At 46.3% G+C, this 21,535-nt stretch overlaps 1 protein-coding gene across 3 annotated transcripts in view; it reads left to right on the top strand.

Moving 5' to 3' along the window:
* The window catches only part of PGM2L1 (phosphoglucomutase 2 like 1), a 222,680-nt gene that overhangs the window by 100,578 nt on the left and 100,567 nt on the right, over nt 1–21,535 (top strand). For all 3 annotated transcript variants that reach the window (XM_029602068.1, XM_029602069.1, XM_029602070.1), the window contains exon 6: nt 15,659–15,852. In XM_029602068.1, coding sequence (XP_029457928.1) covers nt 15,659–15,852 — 194 coding nt within the window. The remainder of the gene's footprint in view (nt 1–15,658; nt 15,853–21,535) is intronic.

The following is a 21,535-nucleotide window of genomic DNA, read 5'->3' as shown; positions in this document are numbered from 1 at the left end:
AAATTCCTCGATGCTTTTGGGCGTAGAGTTTTCCATGGCTCAATGTTGGTTTCTCGTATTGCGGCATATCAACTTTATATGACCCAATACAACAGAAATTTATTCAAGCAACTACAGGAATTTTCTGAGTCTCTCCCGGATCAGTTCCAAGACCAACTGAACTCCATCGTAAAAAAGGGCTTCGATGCAGGTAAGCATGAAGTCAGGTCAGCTTACGACATTTTTGATATGGCTTCCAAGTTAGCAGCCACCGGAATAAGCGCAAGGAGGTGGGCCTGGCTAAAATCCTCAGATTTGTGCCCAGAAGTACAAGACCACTTAGCGGACCTCCCATGTACAGGGGATAATCTGTTTGGAGAAAAAATCCAAGAAACTGTCGCACAACTCAAAGATCATAACGAGACGCTGTGGCAGCTTTCAGCTGTACATGCTGACTTCTCTACCTCTTTTAAACAGCCGTTCAGGAGAGAGGCGAAATGAACTGCTTACAAAGCACGAAGATACTACCCCTCCACCAGCTCGGTCTCGTCCATTTAGACTCTATCAAAAGCCTCCACCTTGACAACCCAGGCCTCAGAAAGCACAGTCACCTGCACAACCTGGTCCTGCCTCGGGGTTTTGACTCCCCTCTAGAGAGCGATTGTCATCTTCCCCCTCTGCCATCCCTGCTGGTCGGCGGCCAGCTCTGCTACTTTACCACCATGTGGCTCAAGGTCACCACGGACCAGTGGATCCAGTCTGTTGTAGCTCAAGTTTACCATCTAAACTTCCTCTCCATACCGTCGGACTCTCCACCTCGGCCGGGGTGGACTTCCTCCGACCACTTTCAACTCCTGCAGGGGAAGATAACTTCCCTCCTGCAAGCCAACACCATAGAGCTAGTTCCTCCTTTGCAAAGGGGACAGGGCTTCTACTCCCAATATTAGACTTTCGTGCCCTAAACAAACATCTTCGAAGGGAAAAGTTCAGGATGGCAACCTTAGGCTCTTTACTCCCTCTTCTCCAGCAGGGGGATTGGCTTTGCTCTTTAGATCTAAAAGACGCGTACATAGCAATTACCCCGTCTCACAGAAAGTACCTCTGGTTCCTTGTTGGAAAACAGCACTTCCAGTACCAAGTACTTTCGTTCGGCCTGGCATCAGCCCCTCATGTCTTCATGAAATGCCTGGCAGTAGTAGTCTATCATTATCTAAACGACTGGTTACTGAGTGCTCTGTCTCTGGAGGTGGTTCTTCATTCCCTCCATCTCACCGTGCGGCTCCTATTGTCCTTGGGATTTCTAATCAATTATCAGAAGTCCAATCTGAGTCCGTCTCAATCCCTCTCCTTTATCAGAGTGGATCTCAACACTATCCAAGCGAAAGCTTTCCTTCCCAGTCACCAAGCTCATACACTAGCAGTGCTTGCTCGCACTGTACAGTTTCACCGAACCACGACTGCGTGTCATGTCCTCATCTTGCTGGGACATATGGCATCCTCGGTCCATGTTACCCCAATGGCTCGACTTCCCATGCGAGTAACGCAGTGGACATTAAAATCCCAGTGGTCCCAGGCCCACCATTCAATGTCCAACATTGTCCATCTATTTACTTATTTAATTTATTTAAAAGCTTTTATATACCGATGAACGTTGGGAACATCTCATCTGTTCACATTAAACAAAAATGTAGCTAAACAAGCTTTAAAGTGAAACAAGGAACAATGCACATAATATTGATAAACAGTGAGCAAATGTCACATAATATACAAGGGGGAACCAACTAAGGCATAAAGGAGTGATAAGCAATTTTCACCAGGCAGCTTCGTCTCTCACTGGCGAGGTGGATCCAAGAGTCCCACCTGCTCAAAGGGCTACCGTTTCAGGCTCCAGAACCTCAGATAATTCTGACAACCGATGCTTCCACTCTCAGTTGGGGAGCGCATGTAAACCACTTGCAAATTCGGGGAACCTGGTCTGCAGCAGAAGCGCAACATCAACTAAACTTTCTGGAGCTCAAGGCAATCAGATATGCCCTTCTAGCCTTTCAGGATTGCTTATCCAACAAGACAATCCTAATCCAAACAGACAATCAAGTAGCAATGTGGTACATCAACAAGCAGGGGGGAACCGGTTCTTACCTCCTGTGTCAGGAGGTAGCGCAGATTTGGGCCTTAGCTTTCTCTCATTCCATGCTACTGAGAGTGACCTACCTGGCGGGCATGGACAGTGTTGTAGCAGACAAACTTAGTCGTACTTTTCAGCCCCACGAGTGGTCCCTGAACCCTGCGGTGGCGGATCAGATATTTCAGAAGTGGGGGTATCCGAGCATCGACCTCTTTGCATCTGTTCACAATCGCAAGGTGGAGAACTTCTGCTCCCTACATCGCCATCAAAAAAACTCTACCGAGGAATGCCTTTGCCCGCTCCTGGGCAACAAGTCTCCTGTATGCCTACCCACCACTTCCTCTCATCAGCAGGACTCATGAAGCTACATCGGGACAGGGGCCTCATGATTCTCATAGCCCCCTACTGGCCGTGTCAGGTATGGTTTCCCATCCTTCGCAACCTCTCAATCCGTCTCCAAATTCATCTGAGCACAGATCCGTCTCTGATATCTCAGAAAATCGGACAACTGCGTCATCCCAACCTCCAGGCCTTGACCCTGACAGCTTGGATGTTGAAAGGCTAATCTTGCAGCCTCTCGATTTTTCGGACTCTGTATCCCAGGTCCTGGTAGCTTCACGAAAGCCTTCTACTAGAAAATCTTACCATTCTAAATGGAAAAAATTTCGTTGTGGTGCACTTCAAACGACTTAGATCCCTTTACCTGCCCCACTACGAAGTTTTTAGACTACCTCTGGCATCTCTCGGAGTCGGGTGTACAAACATCCTCCATTAGAGTACATGTCAGTGCGGTGGCCGCTTTCTATAAGGGTACAGGGGATGTCTATTTCGATACAACCCTTAGTGAGCTTTATGAAGGGCTTGTTTCACCTCTAGCCTCCTCTCCGTTCCCCAGCCCCTGCCTGGGACCTTAATGTGGTTTTAGCACAACTCATGAAACCTCCGTTTGAACCTCTACACTCCTGCGAGTTACGGCATCTCACTTGGAAGGTGCTCTTCCTTCTTGCTTTGACGTCCGCTTGCAGGATCAGTGAGCTGCAGGTGCTGGTTACAGACCCCCTTACACAAAATTCCTTCATGATCGGGTGGTCCTTCGCACACATCCTAAATTTCTACCGAAAGTAGTCTCTTGAGTTCCATTTAAATCAATCTATCGTTTTGCCTACGTTCTTTCCAAAACCCCACTCACATCCAGGTGAGTGGGCTCTGCATTCCTTGGACCGCAAGCGTGTGCTAGCCTTTTACTTGGAATGCACTGTTTGTCTCCTTCGATAAAATTAAGCTGGGTATCTCTGTGAGAAAGCAGACCCTGTCCTCCTGGCTGGTGGACTGTATTTCTTTCTGCTACCAACAAACAGGCCTTCCCCTACAGGGACGCATTAAAGCTCACTCTGTTAGAGCAATGGAGACATCGGTAGCACACCTTCGGTCTGTACCTCTTGCTGACATCTGCAGAGCTGCTACATGGAGTTCTCTCCATACCTTTGCAGCCCATTATTGCCTGGACAAAGCTGGCACACAAGTTTCTATCTTTGGCCAGTCTGTTATGCGCAATTTATTCTCAGCTTAATACCCAACTTCCTTCCAACACCCCGCTGGGAATTTCAGGCTGCCCGTTATCCAAAATCACCCCTTTTGTGCCTGTTGCACGTCTTTGGGTGCTTTTGGTACATTGCTCGGGCATCCTCGGCTTGCTATTCACCCATATGTGAGGACTACCATCCTGCTTGTCCTGTGAGAAAGCAGAGTTGCTTACCTGTAACAGGTGTTCTCACAGGACAGCAGGATGTTAGTCCTCATGAAACCATCCGCCACCCTACGGAGTTGGGTACGCTTGCAATTTATTTTATTTTTTGCACGTACTTTTGCTATACAGGAGACTGAAGGGAGACCCATGCTGGATGCAGGCTTGGTACCATGCTGGGCATGCTCAGTGGTGCCAGTCAAAGTTCTAGAAACTTTGACAAAAGTGTTTCGTGATTGGGTTCCATCCTGATGATATCCATATGTGAGGATTAACATCCTGCTGTCCTGTGAGAGCACCTGTTACAGGTAAGCAACTCTGCTTTATTGAATTTCAATGAACAAAAATAACAAAAGATACATAGGCAAAATTTGACAGCACCCCAACACTCCAAAACTAACCCTCAATTTCCCTATGCTGCACTCCCCCTTACCCTTGAGCTGCAGAAAGTAAGGCATAGACATCATCCCTGAATAGGACTAGTAAATTATCAGCTAACAGGTTACATGGGAGTATATGAGGGCAGAGCATGAGTGTACTGCCTCTTCAGAGCAGTAGTTGTTTAATAAATGAGTCCCAGATCCTGGGCAAAGCAGATTTACTTCCCCGCAACATCGTAGTCCAGGTCCAATATTCCAAGTTCAAAAGATCCAACATTTCTGCAAACCAAAAATCAAACCTGCGCAACACTCTGAATCCACTTACACAAAATACATTTTCGAGCAATGCAAGTCCCTTTGATCAGGAGTTTACAATCAGTTACTACAGCTTACTTCATCAGTAATTTATCAGTAAGTATTCCCAAGACAAACAGAGGCAATTACAGGCACCGTGATCCCCAGCAATTTAGACATCAGATGCTTTCGACCCCCACGGAGGAGCAGCTTGCCAGAGAACTCAGCTGGCCCTCTTGGTGCGGCTAGTGCTCTATCTGGCCGGTGTGCTGCCATCGGTGCATATAAGGCAGTTTCCACCTCCTTTCTTTCGGCCCTTACATGTTTTCAGCTCTAAACCAGGTTGGTAGACCAGGCATAACAATGGTTTCCAGCTATGAATATTTAAAAAAAAAAAAAAAACAACCCCGCAAAGGGTGCTTTTTCATATCAGGCTACGAGGGGCATTCTCCCTCCCAGTTGATGTAGTAGACCTTAGGGCTGGATTTTCAAAGCTTTCAAAGCATAAATTGGCTTAGGTGGGCCGGGCCTATTTTCAAAAGGCCCGGCAATGCACGTAAAGCCCTGGGACGCATGTAAGTCCCGGGGCTTGCAAAAAGGGGCGGTCCAGGGGCAGAGCCAGAGGCTCCCGGCACAGTGGCCATTTGTCGCTGTGCTGGGGATCGCGCGCCGGCAGTCAACTGGTGCGCGTACCTTACTTCAGCCCCAGGACTGAAATAAGTTTTGAAACAGAAAAAAATAAGAAAAAGGTAGGAGGGAATGGGCGGGGGAGGTAGGGAAAGAGAAGGTGGGGTGGGGGGGTAGGGAACAGGGAAGGCACCGTGGCTCGGCGCGGGCTTGGCACGCGCAAGGTGCACAATTGTGCACACCATTGCGTTCACTGACCCCCCCCCCCCCCCCCCCCCGATTTTTATAACATGCGCGCATGTTATAAAATTGGGCATATGTGTGCGCGCCGGGTAGCGGGTGCACATATACGCCCGCGCGCAGGTCTGAAAATCTACCCCTTAGTGTTTTGTTTCAAAAAAAGGATGAGTGAACTTTCTAGCCTCTCACTTCCACATGGAATCCTAATATCCATTCTTCTGGTGAAAAATCAGACCCATGTGAATAGTTGCTTAAAGCAGAGCATTCCACTCTGTGAATATCCACCATGACTATACCCCGCTGGGGTACAAAACTCATTCTCTTTGACTCTGGTCCTGGCTAATTGTAACCTCACTCTGTAGAGGAGTCGAAAGGGATCCTTTCCCACCCCCATCTTGGAGCTTCACAAATCTCATCCCCTACCAGTAGACCTGCTTTTCTCTAGATTGCTGGACAATACACGCAAGTTTATTTTTCCTTGGTCTCCTCCAATTCCTGGACATGCCAGCTAAACCAGCATCCAATCCAGTCCATGACATTCTGCATGGCTCACAAACCTTGCTGTAGATAAATCTTATTCCATGGACCCAGGTTGCAGAGAAGTTAAATCTCAAGTTTAGAGTTAAAAAATCTATCCCTAAATTAATGTAGATTAGTACATCTACCCCACCAGTCAGATTGAAGCCATAAAATTAAAGTCATGTTTAATGCATGGGTTTTCACCACTTTTATATGATCCATGATTGTTGCAATCAAGGACAGATTCCTCATTAACCAAAAAAAAGGGATATTTCTAGCTCTATGCTTACAGCACAGATATCAACCATTACGTCCATTTTTATTTATTTATTTATTTACATGGTTTTTATATACCGACCTTCCTCAGAAAAGACATCAAGTCGGTTAACAAAACGTCTATACAAATCTATAAGATCATGATGACGTGAAATTTACATACATAGTTCCATAACGTCTGTGATCCAATGCTTTCACAGGTGCTGGAACTTTATATTCAGCCTTTGTGGGGGGCGGTGAATACACTCAAATATTTCTGAAGGCAAAAGGAAGCATATGCTGCAATCTTCAACCATATCAATTAATCTTTCTTTACTATTATGTACCTCAGCTACTTCCATCTGAAGTCACAGTAGAGCTTGATACAGAGCCAATAACTTTTGTGATTCAAATCACAAGTTAACAGACCTTCCTTATTTGGTACACAGTACCCTTAGAGAATATCTCAGAGAAATGGATGCTCAAGTTTAAAGAGCAGCCACATTACTGGTAATGACAGCTTCTGGCCAGTGTTCAGCAACACTACACTGGCAATTTAAAACACAATAGCAAGTCCAGCGCATGCCTGGTCAGAGAGTTCTTCATTACATGCCAAATCAGATTACAGCCATTTGGTTGAGATTGGAATCACACATTCTTGAAGTTCCTTAAGTTCATCTGAAATTGCTGAGTTCATGCTATGGTAGAATCTGGATACCAGTTGTGTTATCCAAGCTACCTCTACTTCCTCATTCAGTTTTCAATTTGATTCTTTTTTTCATGCACCTCTACCTAGAGGTGCACTTGCTTCCCAACAGCAATAGTACCTATTCCTCCACATCACCTTGGACAAGGGTTCTAATCCAGATATTTCTGCATTCCCATGAAATCAGGTGGCTGAGATCCATCATGGCTCTAGCAGGCCTAAATATTTATTCTCTGAGACGTTCCAAATAGATTTTCTTGTCATGACCTTTCCCTTCACTCCAAAGGGAGAATGAATATACACTTTCCACCTAAAAGATGCTTATCAAAATATACCCATCCATCCCTCCTGTTCATATTGCTGGCACTTCATAATGGTTTCTTTCCACTGTGCAAGCAAAATGCTGTTCTTCAGCTTGCTAATGATCCTGAGAGTTTTCATCAATTGCCTCGCTGCAGTAGCAGAGCACATGCACCAATATATCCAGGTCTTTCTATAACTAGATGATTGACAGATAACCACGAACTCTTACAAAGACGTGCTGGCCTTCCTGCAAAACCCAATTCACTTAGGGCCAGATTTTAAAAGGCCCAGGGACACGTGTGAGACCCAGGGCTTCGGGAAAAGGGAGGTGGCAGGGCAGTCTGGGGGGCAAGGCCGGCATTTGCTGCTGTGCCGGCACGGTGCTGGCAGGTGCAAAAGGTAAGATAAAGTTTTGGGGGGCTAGATTAGGGCTAGGGGGCGGGCAGGTTAGGGGAGGGGAAGGGAGGTTAGTGCAGGAGGTTGGGAAGTTCCCTCCCAGTCTGTTCTGAAATTGGAGCGGACTGGGAGGGAACTGAGGAAGGCCATGGGCGTCAGCACGTGCAGAATGCACAAGTGTGCACCCCCTTGCGCGCACCGACCCCCGATTTTATAACATGCGCGCACCTGTTATAAAATCGGGCATCCATGTGTGCATGCCAGGTAGCACGCACACATGGACATGCGCGCCCATTATTTTAAAATCTACCCCTTATTGCGCATGTTATGATTCTGATAAATTTTGAGAGTTAACTCTGATTCCTTCCAAAGAAATCAACTTTCTTGGAGCAAATAAGATATTTTCTAGAAGGGAAAGTTTTTCTCCTATTTCAAGCGAACACTCTCAAGTACATTGTGTACAAATTATCAGATGTTTATAGATCCATCAGTGCCAGAAGTGTTAATTATTTTAGAGCGCATAGGGGATGTCAATTTGCATAATTCCTCCATCCCGACTTCATGTTCATCTATAGTGGAGCCATCGTTCCCAGTAGAACCAATTAACCCATACAGATTGGATATTTCCAGTAAAATGACACATGCTGGACATAGATCCTGTTACCCACTTCCAAATGAAGCTCCTTTTTAATCCAGCTCTCTAAATGGTGAGGGTAATGCACTTTTCAAATAGAGAATAAAGGGAGAAAAAGTGGAGACCCTCCCCTTTTTTTTTCTTTTCTCAAACTCAAAGAACTTTGTCTCTTATACATTTTCAAGTCCTCCGCCTAGTGATCAGGTACCCTCTAATCATTTCTCAATCAACAGGGAGCTATGATTCGCCACTCTTGGTGAGAAGTGCTAAGATTTTAGCACATTGAACTGTCTGGCAAGCAATGTATATCTTCCGTAGATCTCCAACACAAGGGCGGATCACCTAATTAGGGTTTTCCGACCTCTCCAATGGTTACTCCAACAATTACATCAATTATAACTAAATAGTACCCCACATTTTATGCAATAATTTTTATTCCAAAAAGTTACCAAATCCAATTTAAACATTCATTACAAAAGAATACCCCAACCGCCCTATAAAAATAATCCCAGTTATATCCCTAATAGGACCCTAGTTTCAACGACCCATGGTCATCGTCTTTAGGGGATACCCACATTAAAATCAAACCCCAAATTTTTGATTGAACAATAATTACACCATTCCAGTTACCTAAATATTACACTTCTGTAATATTTCATAAACATATTTGAAATATTTGTTAATTTATCCATCCATGGCAAATTATTATAATGTGCATTGCTCCTTTTTCCAATCCCAGCAATATGAAATGATTTGTTTAGTTAAATCTTGCACATAACGTACATATCGGGCTCGCTGGCAAAACCCTAGGCTGGTCCACTTCCTTCCTTAAAAACAGGTTTTTCAAAGTCTCCTTCAACAACAACTCATCCGATGCCATCCCCCTTGAAACAGGAGTGCCACAAGGGTCTGCTCTATCGCCTATACTCTAATATTTACCTACTACCTTTGTGCCAACTTCTAACAAGCCTAGGTATAACTATCTACATGTATGCAGACGACATACAACTCCTCATTCCAATCACTTCCACTATAGCAGATGCTATGGCAAGAGCAGTCTCACACCTTGATGCAATTCGAAATATGCTAAACAATCTAAAATTATGTTTAAACATGAGCAAAACCGAATGCATTTTAATCATAAGAAAAAATTCAGGATCAATTACCACACCACCCTTCCAAATTGATAACATCTGCTTACAACTTAAAGATAACATAAAAGACCTTGGCATATGGATTGACAGAGAACTAAACTACAAAAAATACATTGCAACAAGAACTAAAGAAGGCTTCCATAAACTCCAAATACTCAAACACCTAAAACCAATGCTGCACCTCCATGAATTCAGAACAGTTTTACAAGCCCTCATTTTCACCAGCTTTGACTACTGCAACTGATAGGACTACCAAAAACGACCTTAAGACCACTCCAGTTACTTCAGAATGCCGCTGCCAGAGTCCTGACTGGTAAAAAGAAATCAGACCACATCACCCCGTGGATTTAAAAAATGTCCCATCTATAATCGGAAATGTCCATTACAGACCCATACCTTGAGTGTATACTTTGGGGGAAAAACATGATGTCACAACCTGCATTAAATGTGCAGAAATGACTCCGAAGGGAAGAAAGGCCCACCAAGAGAAGATGGAGCATCTATTCCATCTACAACTTTTGCCATCTCCCTCTACAATGGTTATCCCTCTGTCCTTCTCTTTCTTCTTTTCCCAAGTTCGATCTCCTTGTTATATGTAACTTTATTACCTCCTCTGATTATTTTACTGTTAAATGGCTGATAAGAATGTTTACCCCTTGTTACATGTAAACCGATTTGATATGACACCTGTCATGAAGGTCGGTATATAAAATAATTAAATAAATAAATAAATATATTGACTAAATCGTCTCCGGCCGGAGTCTCAAAATGAATAATTTTGAAAAAAAAGTAATCCGGAAGGGTCGGGGACCATTCATTGCTGACATCATCGATAGCATCAACGAAGTCAGTGATCGAACACCGCTCGAAGCACCGTCATCGACATCGACACACATGGACACCTGCGGTGCTTCTTTCCCCGGAAGAACCGACCGCAAAATGGCCAAGAACTCAGGAAACACCGCTACCTTCACCCCATGGAGGACGTACCAGTGGTCGAACCTCCACAGGGCTCTGTGGAAGGAACATCGACACCTCCACAGCCACCGCGTACAGCTGCTCTGCCTGCACCAGCTGTTCCACAGGAATTGTCGGATTTCATCCGCCAAACGGTGCTCCAGGCCTTAAAGGAACAGATGTCAATGCCTGTACCGATGTCAGCACCACAACCTAAGTCGATGCCAAGACTACCATTGATGCCAATGCCGATTCAGTTTTTGATACCAGACCCGATGCTATCGATGCCGATGTCACCTGGGGCTCCAGGACATCCTGAGCTTGCACTGTACCAACTTCTCAGGAAGAGATTTGATGAAGTGGTCGGTGCTCTTCCATCCAAACCACAAGAAGATGTTCCTGGACAGATTCCCCTTGATGATCTGCAGCCAGGTCCCTCAGGACTTCCTCGTCCACCAAGATCCTCTCCGATATCTCCTCATCAAGACAATCCATACGATACTTGGGATGATGGACATACAGACACTTCCTCTGAAGAATTTGTCAGATCCTTCACCTCCAGACCAAAGGAAGAAATTTCCACCGGAGGATTTATCCTTTACGAATTTTGTCCAGGATATGGCGGACACCATACCCTTCACCTTGGTAACGGAGGAAGATTCTAGACAACAAACATTGGAGGTTCTCCAATTTGTGGATCCTCCAAAACAAGTAGTAGCCATATCTGTCCATGAAGTCCTCCTGGACTTACAGCATCGGCTTTGGGAGCGCCTATACTCAGTACCTGCTGTTAATAAATGAATGGGCACTACTTATTTGTTACAGTCTGTTCCTGGCTACCAAAAGGCACAATTTTCACACCAATCAGTGGTTGTGGAATCCACGCAAAAGAAGTCAAAAAGGATAAGACCGCATTCCTCCACTCCCCCAGGAAAGGATCATAGATTCTTGGATTCCCGGGAAGGAAGATTTACCAAGGAGCCATGTTAAATACCAGAATTTCATCTTATCAATTATACATGACTCAATATCAAAGAAATCTGTGGAAACAGATGCATGACTTTACAACATCATTACCACAGCAATATCAAAAAGCAGCCCAGGCAATTATTCACAAAGGACTTGAAGCTGGCAAGCATGAAGTCCGAGCTGCTTATGATGAATTTGAAACAGCCTCCAGAGTAGCGGCCTCTGGTATAAGTGCAAGACGTTGGCCATGGCTTAAAACCTCGGACCTCAGGCCTGAAGTCCAGGAAAAACTAGTTGACTTACCATGTCTAGGTGACAACCTTTTTGGTTCCAAGGTGCAAGATGCGGTTGCATAATTAAAAGAACACACAGAAACCCTGAGACAACTTTAATTAATTCCGCAGCATTCAGCTACTCAGTCATCTCGTCTGCCTCCAAGAAAGAATCTAGATGACCCTTCTATCGACTGAGGCGTTATTACCCTCCAGCATCAAGGGGCAGATCTAGGCCGCAGCAAAGAGCTCAGCCCAGACAACCTAGGGCGGCTAGGCTTCAACCTCCATCGCAGACGGGACCGGCTGCAGGCTTTTGAGGTCTTTCCCAGAGACCAAGGCCATCTCTTCAATCCTCAACCAGATCTTCCGGTGGGAGGCAGAGTATCCTCCTTCTACAATCGTTGGTTACAAATAACAGACCAATGGGTACTTGCAATAATATATTGAGGTTATCAACTCAATTTCCTCTCAATTCCAAGAGATTCTCAGAGACCTCTTCCTCTAAGTGAAAATCACATAATCCAATTGGAAGTAGAATTATCCACTCTTCTGAAAGCCAGGGCTGTAGAGCTGGTGCCCCGGACTCAGCAGGGCAGAGGATTCTATTCCCGTTATTTCCTCATTCCAAAGAAAACCGGAGGCCTACGTCCCATCCTAGACCTAAGAAATCTCAACAAATTTCTGAAGAAAGAAAAGTTCAGGATGGTCTCTCTAGGCACCATGCTTCCACTTCTTCAAACAGGAGATTGGCTTTGTTCTCTGGATCTTCAAGACGCTTATGCTCACATTTCAATAGTCCCTCCTCATCGCAAGTATCTGCGCTTCATGGTGTGTCATCAACATTTCCAGTACAGAGTACTACCATTCGGACTTGCCTCTGCTCCCAGAGTATTCACCAAATGTCTGGCAGTAATAGCAGCACACTTTCACAAGGAAAGTGTCCATGTCTCTCCCTATTTAGACGACTGACTCATCAGAAGTCAATCTCAACAAGGAGCTCTGGCTTCTCTCAGTTGAACAATTACTCTACTTCACTCCATGGGCTTTCTCATCAATTATCAAAAGTCCCACCTCATTCCGTCTCACCTGCTTCAATTCATAGGAGCAGAGTTGAACACCATACTTTCAAAAGCTTTTCTAACCGGGGATCGGGCAGACACACTTTCCCTACTGGCAATCTTGATTCACTCAAAGAAACAAGCAACAGCTCATCAGTTTCTAACCTCACTAGGCCACAAGGCCTCCACAGTTCGTTACTCCTATGGCAAGGTTAGCCATAAGGGTAACTCAATGGACTTTAAGATCGCAATGGATCCAAGTCATTCAACCACTGCATTCTCCAATTCAAGTAACCCACCAGCTACGTTCATCTCTACTGTGGTGGGCGAACAAGGACAATTTGCGCAAAGGCCTTCCCTTCCAGCAACCAGTCCCACAGATAACTTTAACTACAGATGCATCCACCTTAGGTTGGGGAGCTCACATAGACAATCTCCAGATCCAGAGTACTTGGACAAAACTCGAAGCAACATTTCAAATCAATTTCCTGGACCTTCGAGCTATACGTTATGCTCTGCATGCGTTCAAGGACTGCCTTTCACAGAAGACTGTTCTGATCCAAACGGACAATACAGTAGCCATGTGGTACATCAACAAACAGGGAGGTACGGGCTTGTATCTCCTTTGTCAAGAAGCTGAACAGATTTGGGTCTGGGCCCTGACACACTCAATGTTTCTCCGGGCCACTTATCTGGCAGGCATTCACAACTTAGTGACGGATTGACTCAGTCGCCAGTTCCAACCACATGAATGGTCCCTGGATCCCTTAGTAGCGACCAGAATATTTCAATGTTGGGGACAACCAACAATAGACCTCTTTGCGTCACGCCTGAATCACAAAGTGGACAAATTCTGCGCTCTGCACAGACAGGATCACCAACTAGCCAAGGACGCCTTTGCTCGCCCTTGGAACTCAGGCCTTCTATACGCATATCCTCCGATACCGCTCATAACCAAAACTCTAGTGAAGCTACAACAGGATAAGGGGTCCATGATACTCATAGCCCCGTATTGGCCTCGACAAGTATGGTTTCCCATACTTCTAGACCTTTCGATCAGACAACCAATTCGCCTGAGTGTAGCTCCCGCTCTCATAACTCAGGATCAGGATCGGTTGTGCCATCCCAACCTTCAATCCCTATCCCTGTCAGCATGGATGTTGAAAGCTTGATCTTACAACCACTCAATCTTTCAACCAATGTCTCTCAAGTGCTTATAGCTTCACGTAAACCTTCAACACGGAAGAACTATTCTTCGAAGTGGAAAAGGTTTACCTTGTGGTGTACAGCAAAGAAAATTGTCCCTTTCTCCTGCCCCACAACTTCTCTACTAGACTACTTATGCCATCTTTCAGACTCTGGTCTCCAGACATCATCTGCAAGAGTACATTTAAGTGCAATCTCAGCTTATCTTAACAAGATGGGAGATGCACCAATATCCATACATCCTCTTATCAGTAGATTTATGAGAGGTTTAATTCACCTTAAACCACCAATTCAGCCACATGTCACAGAATGGGACCTGAATTTGGTCTTAACAGGACTTCTTTTGAACCCATGAATTCCTGTGATCTTAAATTTCTCACATGGAAGAACATTTTCCTCATAGCTATTACATCGGCTAGAAAGGTTAGTGAGTTACAAGCACTTGTCATGTACTCACCCTATACAAAATTCCTACATGACAGAGTGGTTTTCTGTACACATCCAAAATTCCTTCCCAAGGTAGTTACAGAATTCCACTTGAACCAATCCACATTAAGTTTTGCCCACATGTAAGGCCTCATTCTCACCAGGGAGAACGGGCCTTACATACCTTGGACTGTAAGCATGCGCTAGCATTTTACTTAGACCGCACTGCAGTCCACAGGAAATCCACTCAACTCTTTGTATCTTATTATCCAAACCGGGTAAAGCAGTGGGCAAACACACTCTCTCCAATTGGCTAGAAGATTGCATAGAGTTCTGCTATGAAAAAGCAGGCCTTCCTCTCCAAGGGTGAGTAAAGGCGCATATTCAGTAAGAGCAATGTCAACCTCAGTAGCACACTATCGTTCAGTGCCAATCCTTGACATATGTAAAGCAGCAACATGGAGTTCTCTTCACACCTTTGCAGCTCATTACTGTTTGGACAAACAAGGACGATAAGATTCAGCATATGGACAATCTGTCTTAAAGAACTTGTTTCCTGTATAATCCCAACTTCTTCTACATCCAATCTGCTGTGATCTTCGGCTGCCTCATTTTCACCAACAATAGTTCAGTGTTGATTCACTACAAAATGACTCAGCCTCTAGCTTGCTAATCACCCATATGTGAGAACTAGCATCCTGCTTCTCCTGGGATAAAGCAAAATTGCTTACCTTGTAATGGGTGTTATCCCAGGACAGCAGGATGTAGTCCTCACGAAACTCACCCCCCCACCCCGCGGAGTTGGGTCCGATAGGTTTTATTATTTTATGTTTGCTAAAGCTTATTGCTACATACGAGACTGAAGAGAGACCCCTGTGGCAGAGAATATCATAGCATGCTGGGCATGCTCAGTGGCCTCACATGGCCAGTCAAAAGTTTCTAGAAACTTTGACAAAGTTTTCCGTAATAGGGCTCCATCAATGATGCCACCCATATGTGAGGACTACATCCTGCTGTCCTGGGATAACACCTATTACAAGGTAAGCAATTTTGCTGTCTACACTAAAGAAAACAAAATTATCAGGTAAGTAATTTCTCCATTTACGGTAACCAAACTTGCTTTATCCAGAGCTTACCCGATTGCCTACTTTCTGAATATTGATCTCTTTCTCTATTGATCCATTGAATCTTCAGACTTTGACCATTTATTTTAACATTTGAATTCAATCCAAGTATAGTGGTTTCCCCAATATGCAGACTATCATCATACATTGATGTAGGATATCATGATCTCTAGGTATGTGGTACATAAATGTATAGTTAATGACCCCATTGCCTGGGAAAATGGTGTTTGAAAGAAGAGACACCTTTCATCATGTATTTTAATTTTAGCTGTCAATTTTTCATGCAGGTATATTGGGAAAATGGGGCCCAAATCACATCGCCTCATGACAAAGAGATTCTGAAATGTATAGAAGAAAATGTTGAGCCATGGAGTGATTCTTGGAATGAGAATCTGGCTAACACCAGTCCTCTTAAGATCGATCCTCTAGAAGAAATAAACAAAAGATACATGGAAGATCTGAAAAAGATTTGTTATTACAGGTATTTGAAATTCAAGTAACTTGTAATGGACGTATCTCCAATATCTTGGTGGAAATGTTGTAGAAAGACTTAACTGTCTTTGTAGCACTCTGCTATCTTAAGTGGGGCACATTATTTATTTGTTTGTTTGAGTGCTTTTCTGTACCAAAGTTTGGAAGAAGCCTTCACTCCGGTTTACATGTATAACAATTCTTACATCAAAGGTCGTAACATTAATATAGTGTATTAACAGATATAGTTTAACTATTAACTTTACTAACAGTTTGTTTACATTTAACTTTTTACATTTAACTTTTCTGACAGTAACATTGTCACTAGTAATATAACGATTAACATTGCTTTTCTTAAATTAAAGTTCATAACTTTGTTCTTCATATATTACAGTTCATAATATGCATTAATAGTTACAGGTTTTATATACCGTCGTTCGGTTTCACCATCACGACAGTTTACAAAGTTTCAATGTTTTAACATTTCCAAAAAGGTTCATATGGTTGCTAACAAAGAAAATATCATTTTTATGAACTTAGTTTATTTATTTATTTAACATTTTTATATACCGCAATTCATGTAGCAAAGTTACATATCATTTCGGTTTACATTATAACAATATAGGTTAATCGATACATATTACGGATCTGAGTCATAATCTCATCTTGTCTTGGGTCCACCAGTTTGCCTAGTGTTAATAGGTGGGGAGTGGTGTTTTAAAGTCATTGGGTGAGTTGGTAGGCTTTGGTAAACATCCATGTTTTTAGCTCTTTTTTGAAAGTTTTTAACTTTTCTTGTGTTCTGAGTTCGATTGGGAGGGATTGTTAATGATTAATTTTGCTAACAGTGGCATGGTTACAATGTTTATATTTTCCGGTCCATGATTTAAGTGCGAATAGATTCTTATCTTCATGTGTGTGGTTTAACCTTGTTAACATTGTTTTGTCAGTTTTATATGCATATAGTTTATCTTCAAGTGAATTTGATTGTATAGGAAGGGGGTTTCAGGGGGTTAACTGGGTGTGTGGAAATTTCTTCGGGTGTGAGGAATTGAGTAGAGTTCTTGTTTGTTTGCAAGGGTATGCTAACCAATGCCGCCTTTGTAAGTTTGTTGAAATAGCCATGTTTTGAGTTGTTTTTTGAATAGTTTGTCATTTTGTAACCTTAGGTATTCAGATAATGAGTTCCATAGTTGCGGTCCAGCTATTGAGGTTGCTCAACTTGCCTGTGCGCGCGATTCAGTATTTAAATTAGGTCCGGCGGTAGAAACGGGCAAAAGGAGGCGCTAGGGACACTAGCGCGTCCTTAGCGCCTCCTTTTGGCCAGGAGCGGCGGCTGTCAGCAGGTTTGACAGCCAACGCTCAATTTTGCCGGCGTCTGTTCTCTAGCCCGCTGACAGCCACGGACTCGGAAACCGGACGCCAGCAAAATTGAGCGTCCGGTTTTCGACCCGACAGCCGCCGGCTGACTTCAAAATGTTTTTTTTTCTTTTTTTACTTTTTTTTTTTACCCTTCGGGACCTCTGACTTAATATCACCATGATATTAAGTCTGAGGGTGAACAGAAAAGCACCCTTTTCCGGTGCCCAAAGAAATTAGCGCCTACCTTTGACCGCTGACAGGCGGTCTGTCGGGACAGCTGACAGGCTGTTGCCTGTTTTTCTTTCTTTCTTTTCTCATTTTCCTCACTGAGGGCTCAGTTGGGGTAAGTGTATTTTTGTTTAATCTTCTTTTTCAGCAGAAGACTGCAATTTTTTGGACTCCGTTCGGCTCTCTGAGGTGAAAGTCTGTAGCGCCGGCCTCTCCCTCCTGACCCAGGTTTTTCCCCCTCCCTTTTGGGGCGCGACCAACGTCCTGACCTGCGGCCCCGCGAAGCACCATTCCCCGGGGCCACCTGCTGTCGGGAGGGTAATTCCCCGTCAGTTCTTCTTCAGGTCGGTGGGGGACTGCGGCAAGCGTCCGTTGCCGGGTCGGCGCTCATTTTAGGCGCGAGCCACCTGTAGAGCCTCCCCCCCTCTCTCTCTCTCCCTGCGGCGATGCAGTCCGCGGCGCCTTGTGAGGGCTCCGACAGGGCCGGATTATTTTCTGAAGAGGGTCTGTGCTCAGGCTGTTTCCCCGAGGGGGAATGTGCGCCAGCTACTAACAAGGATGTTCGAGCTGCAGACCGCGTGGGAAGGAAGCGCCGGGCCCCGTTCCCTCTCAACGCGGGAACGGCGGCCATTTTGTTGCAAGATTCTGATGCCGCGCTTTCTGAGGAGGACACAGATAATCCGTTCCCCACTTCTAGGCCCGTTTTAGATCCTTACTCAGAGTCTAATCCTGGTAGGCAGAGGGGGGGATCCCCCGGGGGGTGACCCCTCAGGATGCCAGGCCTTTGCCCCTGAATTCATAGTCCTGATGCACAGGGCTTTTCTTCAGAGCAGAGACATGACCTTCGGGACCTGGGGACCCTCTCCCCCCAAGATACCATGTCCTACCCCTCTCCTGGGTGGGACCCTACCTCAGGCTCACCTCCCTTTAGTAGGCGGGGGAGCGGGGACATCTCGTGGCCCTACCGGGACACCATCGATAATAAGACTTCAGGGGAAGGACAATCCCAGGACCCTGATGTGGACGACCCCACCTTGGCGGCCCAGGTGGAGGGCGGCGACCCTAGGGTCCTCCGCATCTTCCAAGCGGCGGAGTTAGATGACCTCATTCCCTACATCCTCCAGGAAATGGATATTGATCCCCCTCCGGAACCGGTGGGGCCTGACACGGCTCTCAAGAAGGGGGACCCCCTCCTAGCAGGACTGCGGCCTCTAGCCAAGTCTTTTCCCACTCATCACAAGATCTTGCAGTTGATCACTCGGGAATGGGATTCCCCGGAGGCCAACCTTAGGGTCGGTAGAGCCATGGAAAAATTGTATCCTCTGCCAGCCGATTTTTTGGAAATTCTCAAAGTTCCCGCCGTAGATTCTGCGGTATCAGTGGTCACAAAACATACCACTATTCCTGTCACTGGCGGGATGGCGTTGAAGGATATGCAGGATCGGAAGCTGGAGGTTTACCTCAAGCGTATCTTTGAGGTCTCGGCCTTAGGGATGCGGGCGGCTATCTGCAGTTCCCTCGCACAGCGAGCGGGTCTTCGGTGGGTGCAGCAGCTTCTCACCGCCCAGTCCTTACCAGACGCTGAGGCTCACCAGGCGGACAGACTGGAAGCCGTGGTTGCCTATGGAGCGGATGCTTTATATGATCTTTTAAGGGTCCTAGCCCAAACCATGGTGGCGGCGGTCTCAGCGCATCGGCTCCTTTGGCTTCGCAATTGGTCGGCTGATGCCTCTTCCAAGACACGTTTGGGGTCCCTTCCTTTTAAGGGTAGGTATCTTTTTGGTGAAGACTTGGATCAGATCATCAAGTCCCTTAATGAGAATGCAGTGCACAAGTTGCCCGAAGATCGACCCCCGTTCGTCAAGATCGTATAATTACTCCAGAAACCGTTATCGTAACCAGCGGAGAGCGCGTCCTCAGAGGCAACAGCCACCTCGGGCTCCCTCTTCTCATTCGCACTCCTGGAACCAGCCCTTTCGTGGGCGCCGCCAGGATGTAAGGAAGCGCAGGGTGCTGGTGCATCCGCTAAATCTACCCAATGATGCCAGACGGACCCGGGAGGTGGTCCCTCGACTGGGGGGTTGCCTTGCTCTCTTCTACAAAGAGTGGGTCCAAATCACGTTGGATCAATGGGTTCTGGATATTCTAAGACGCGGTTTCGCTTTGGATTTTGTTTGCGCTCCTCGGGACAGGTTCCTGTTTTCCCCTTGCGGGTCCTTAATCAAACAGGGAGCCATGCGGCAGACCCTCGATCGTCTCCTTCAGTTTGGGGCCATAGTGCCAGTGCCAGCCGCCGAACTGGGCCGGGGGCATTATTCAATCTACTTTGTGGTTCCCAAGAAGGAAGGTACTTTTCGTCCTATCCTGGACCTCAAGCAGGTCAACCGGTCCCTCAGAGTTCCTCGTTTCCGCATGGAGACACTCCGTTCAGTGTTAGCGGCAGTTCATCCGGGAGAATTCTTGGCTTCGTTGGATCTCACGGAGGCGTATCTCCACATACCAATTTGTCAAGCTCATCAGCGTTACCTACGCTTCAAAATTTTGGGTCAACACTTCCAATTTCGCGCTCTTCCCTTTAGCCTGGCCACAGCTCCACGGGTTTTCACGAAGATCATGGTGGTAGTGGCGGCAACCTTGTGCATCCTTACCTAGACGATTGGCTCATCCGTGCAAAGTCACGAGCGCAGTGTATCCTCGCAGTCGACAGAGTGGTACAACTTCTCCAATCTCTGGGATGGATTGTCAACTTCACCAAGAGCAGCCTGGTCCCGTCCCAGTCGTTGGATTTTTTGGGAGCTCACTTCGACACCAAGAATGCCAGGGTTTTTCTGCATCCGGACAGAGCTCATTCTCTGCGTCAGCAGATTCAAAGATTTATGGCGCTCGAGATGCCCACTGCCTGGGACTACCTGCAGGTACTGGGGACCATGGCCTCGACCATCGATCTGGTTCCTTGGACATTTGCGCATCTGAGGCCTCTGCAGAGATCCCTACTCTCCTGGTGGCAGCCGGTGTGGAGAGATTTTCAGGCAATCCTTCCGATTCCGAGAGGAACCTTCATCAGTCTCCATTGGTGGCTGGAACTGCGGCACCTAGCTCAGGGGGTGTCGCTGGAGGACCTGGATTGGGTGATTATCACCACGGACGCCAGCCTCACAGGCTGGGGAGCAGTCTGTCGGGACAGCTCAATCCAGGGTCGATGGACTGAGGAACAGTCGAAGTTGGCCCATCAACTGCTTGGAGACCAGGGTGGTCCATCTGGCGTTACAGGGTTTCTTCCCCATAGTATGCCATCAAGCAGTCAGGGTGCTGTCGGACAATGCGACTACAGTGGCATACATCAATCGCCAGGTAGGCACGAAAAGTCGGTTGGTCTCTCTGGAAACCGACAAATTGATGGAGTGGGCAGAGCTTCACCTCCAACGACTAGCGGCCTCGCATATAGCGGGAGTGGACAATGTACAGGCGGACTTTCTCAGCCGACAAAACTTGGATCCCGGAGAGTGGGAGCTCTCGCAGCAGGCGATGCGGATAATAGTACGGCGATGGGGGACACCGCACGTAGACCTAATGGCAACCGCCGGAAATGCAAAGGCCGCCCGCTTCTTCAGCCGCAGGCGGGAGCACGGCGCCGAGGGCGTGGACGTGCTGGTCCTGCCCTGGCCGCTCCACTGTCTCCTATATGTTTTCTCACCGTGGCCCCTCGTGGGCAAGGTCATCCGCAGGATAGAGGCACACCAAGGGCCGGTGATCCTTGTGGCGCCAGAGTGGCCCCGACGACCGTGGTTCGCGGATCTGTGCAATTTGACGGTGGAGGGTCCCCTTCGTCTCAGTCAGCTGCCATGTCTTCTACGCCAGGGACCAATATTTTTCAAGGAGGCAGATCACTTCTGTCTTGCGGCCTGGCTTTTGAGAGGCGTCAGTTGAGGAGGCGCGGTTATCCGGAGCCGGTTATTTCAACGCTACTGAAAGCACGTAAGATGTCCACCTCTGTTACCTATGTTCGAGTCTGGAAGGTCTTTGAGGATTGGTGTGGAGCGAATGACATTCTTCCCATGCAGGCCTCAGTGCCACAAGTCCTTTCCTTCTTGCAGGCAGGTTTG

This window comes from Rhinatrema bivittatum, chromosome 5 (genome assembly GCF_901001135.1).
Source record: "Rhinatrema bivittatum chromosome 5, aRhiBiv1.1, whole genome shotgun sequence".
NCBI lineage: Eukaryota > Metazoa > Chordata > Amphibia > Gymnophiona > Rhinatrematidae > Rhinatrema > Rhinatrema bivittatum.
Note: the sequence above shows the minus strand (reverse complement) of the source record. Positions and strands in the feature narration are given on the sequence as shown.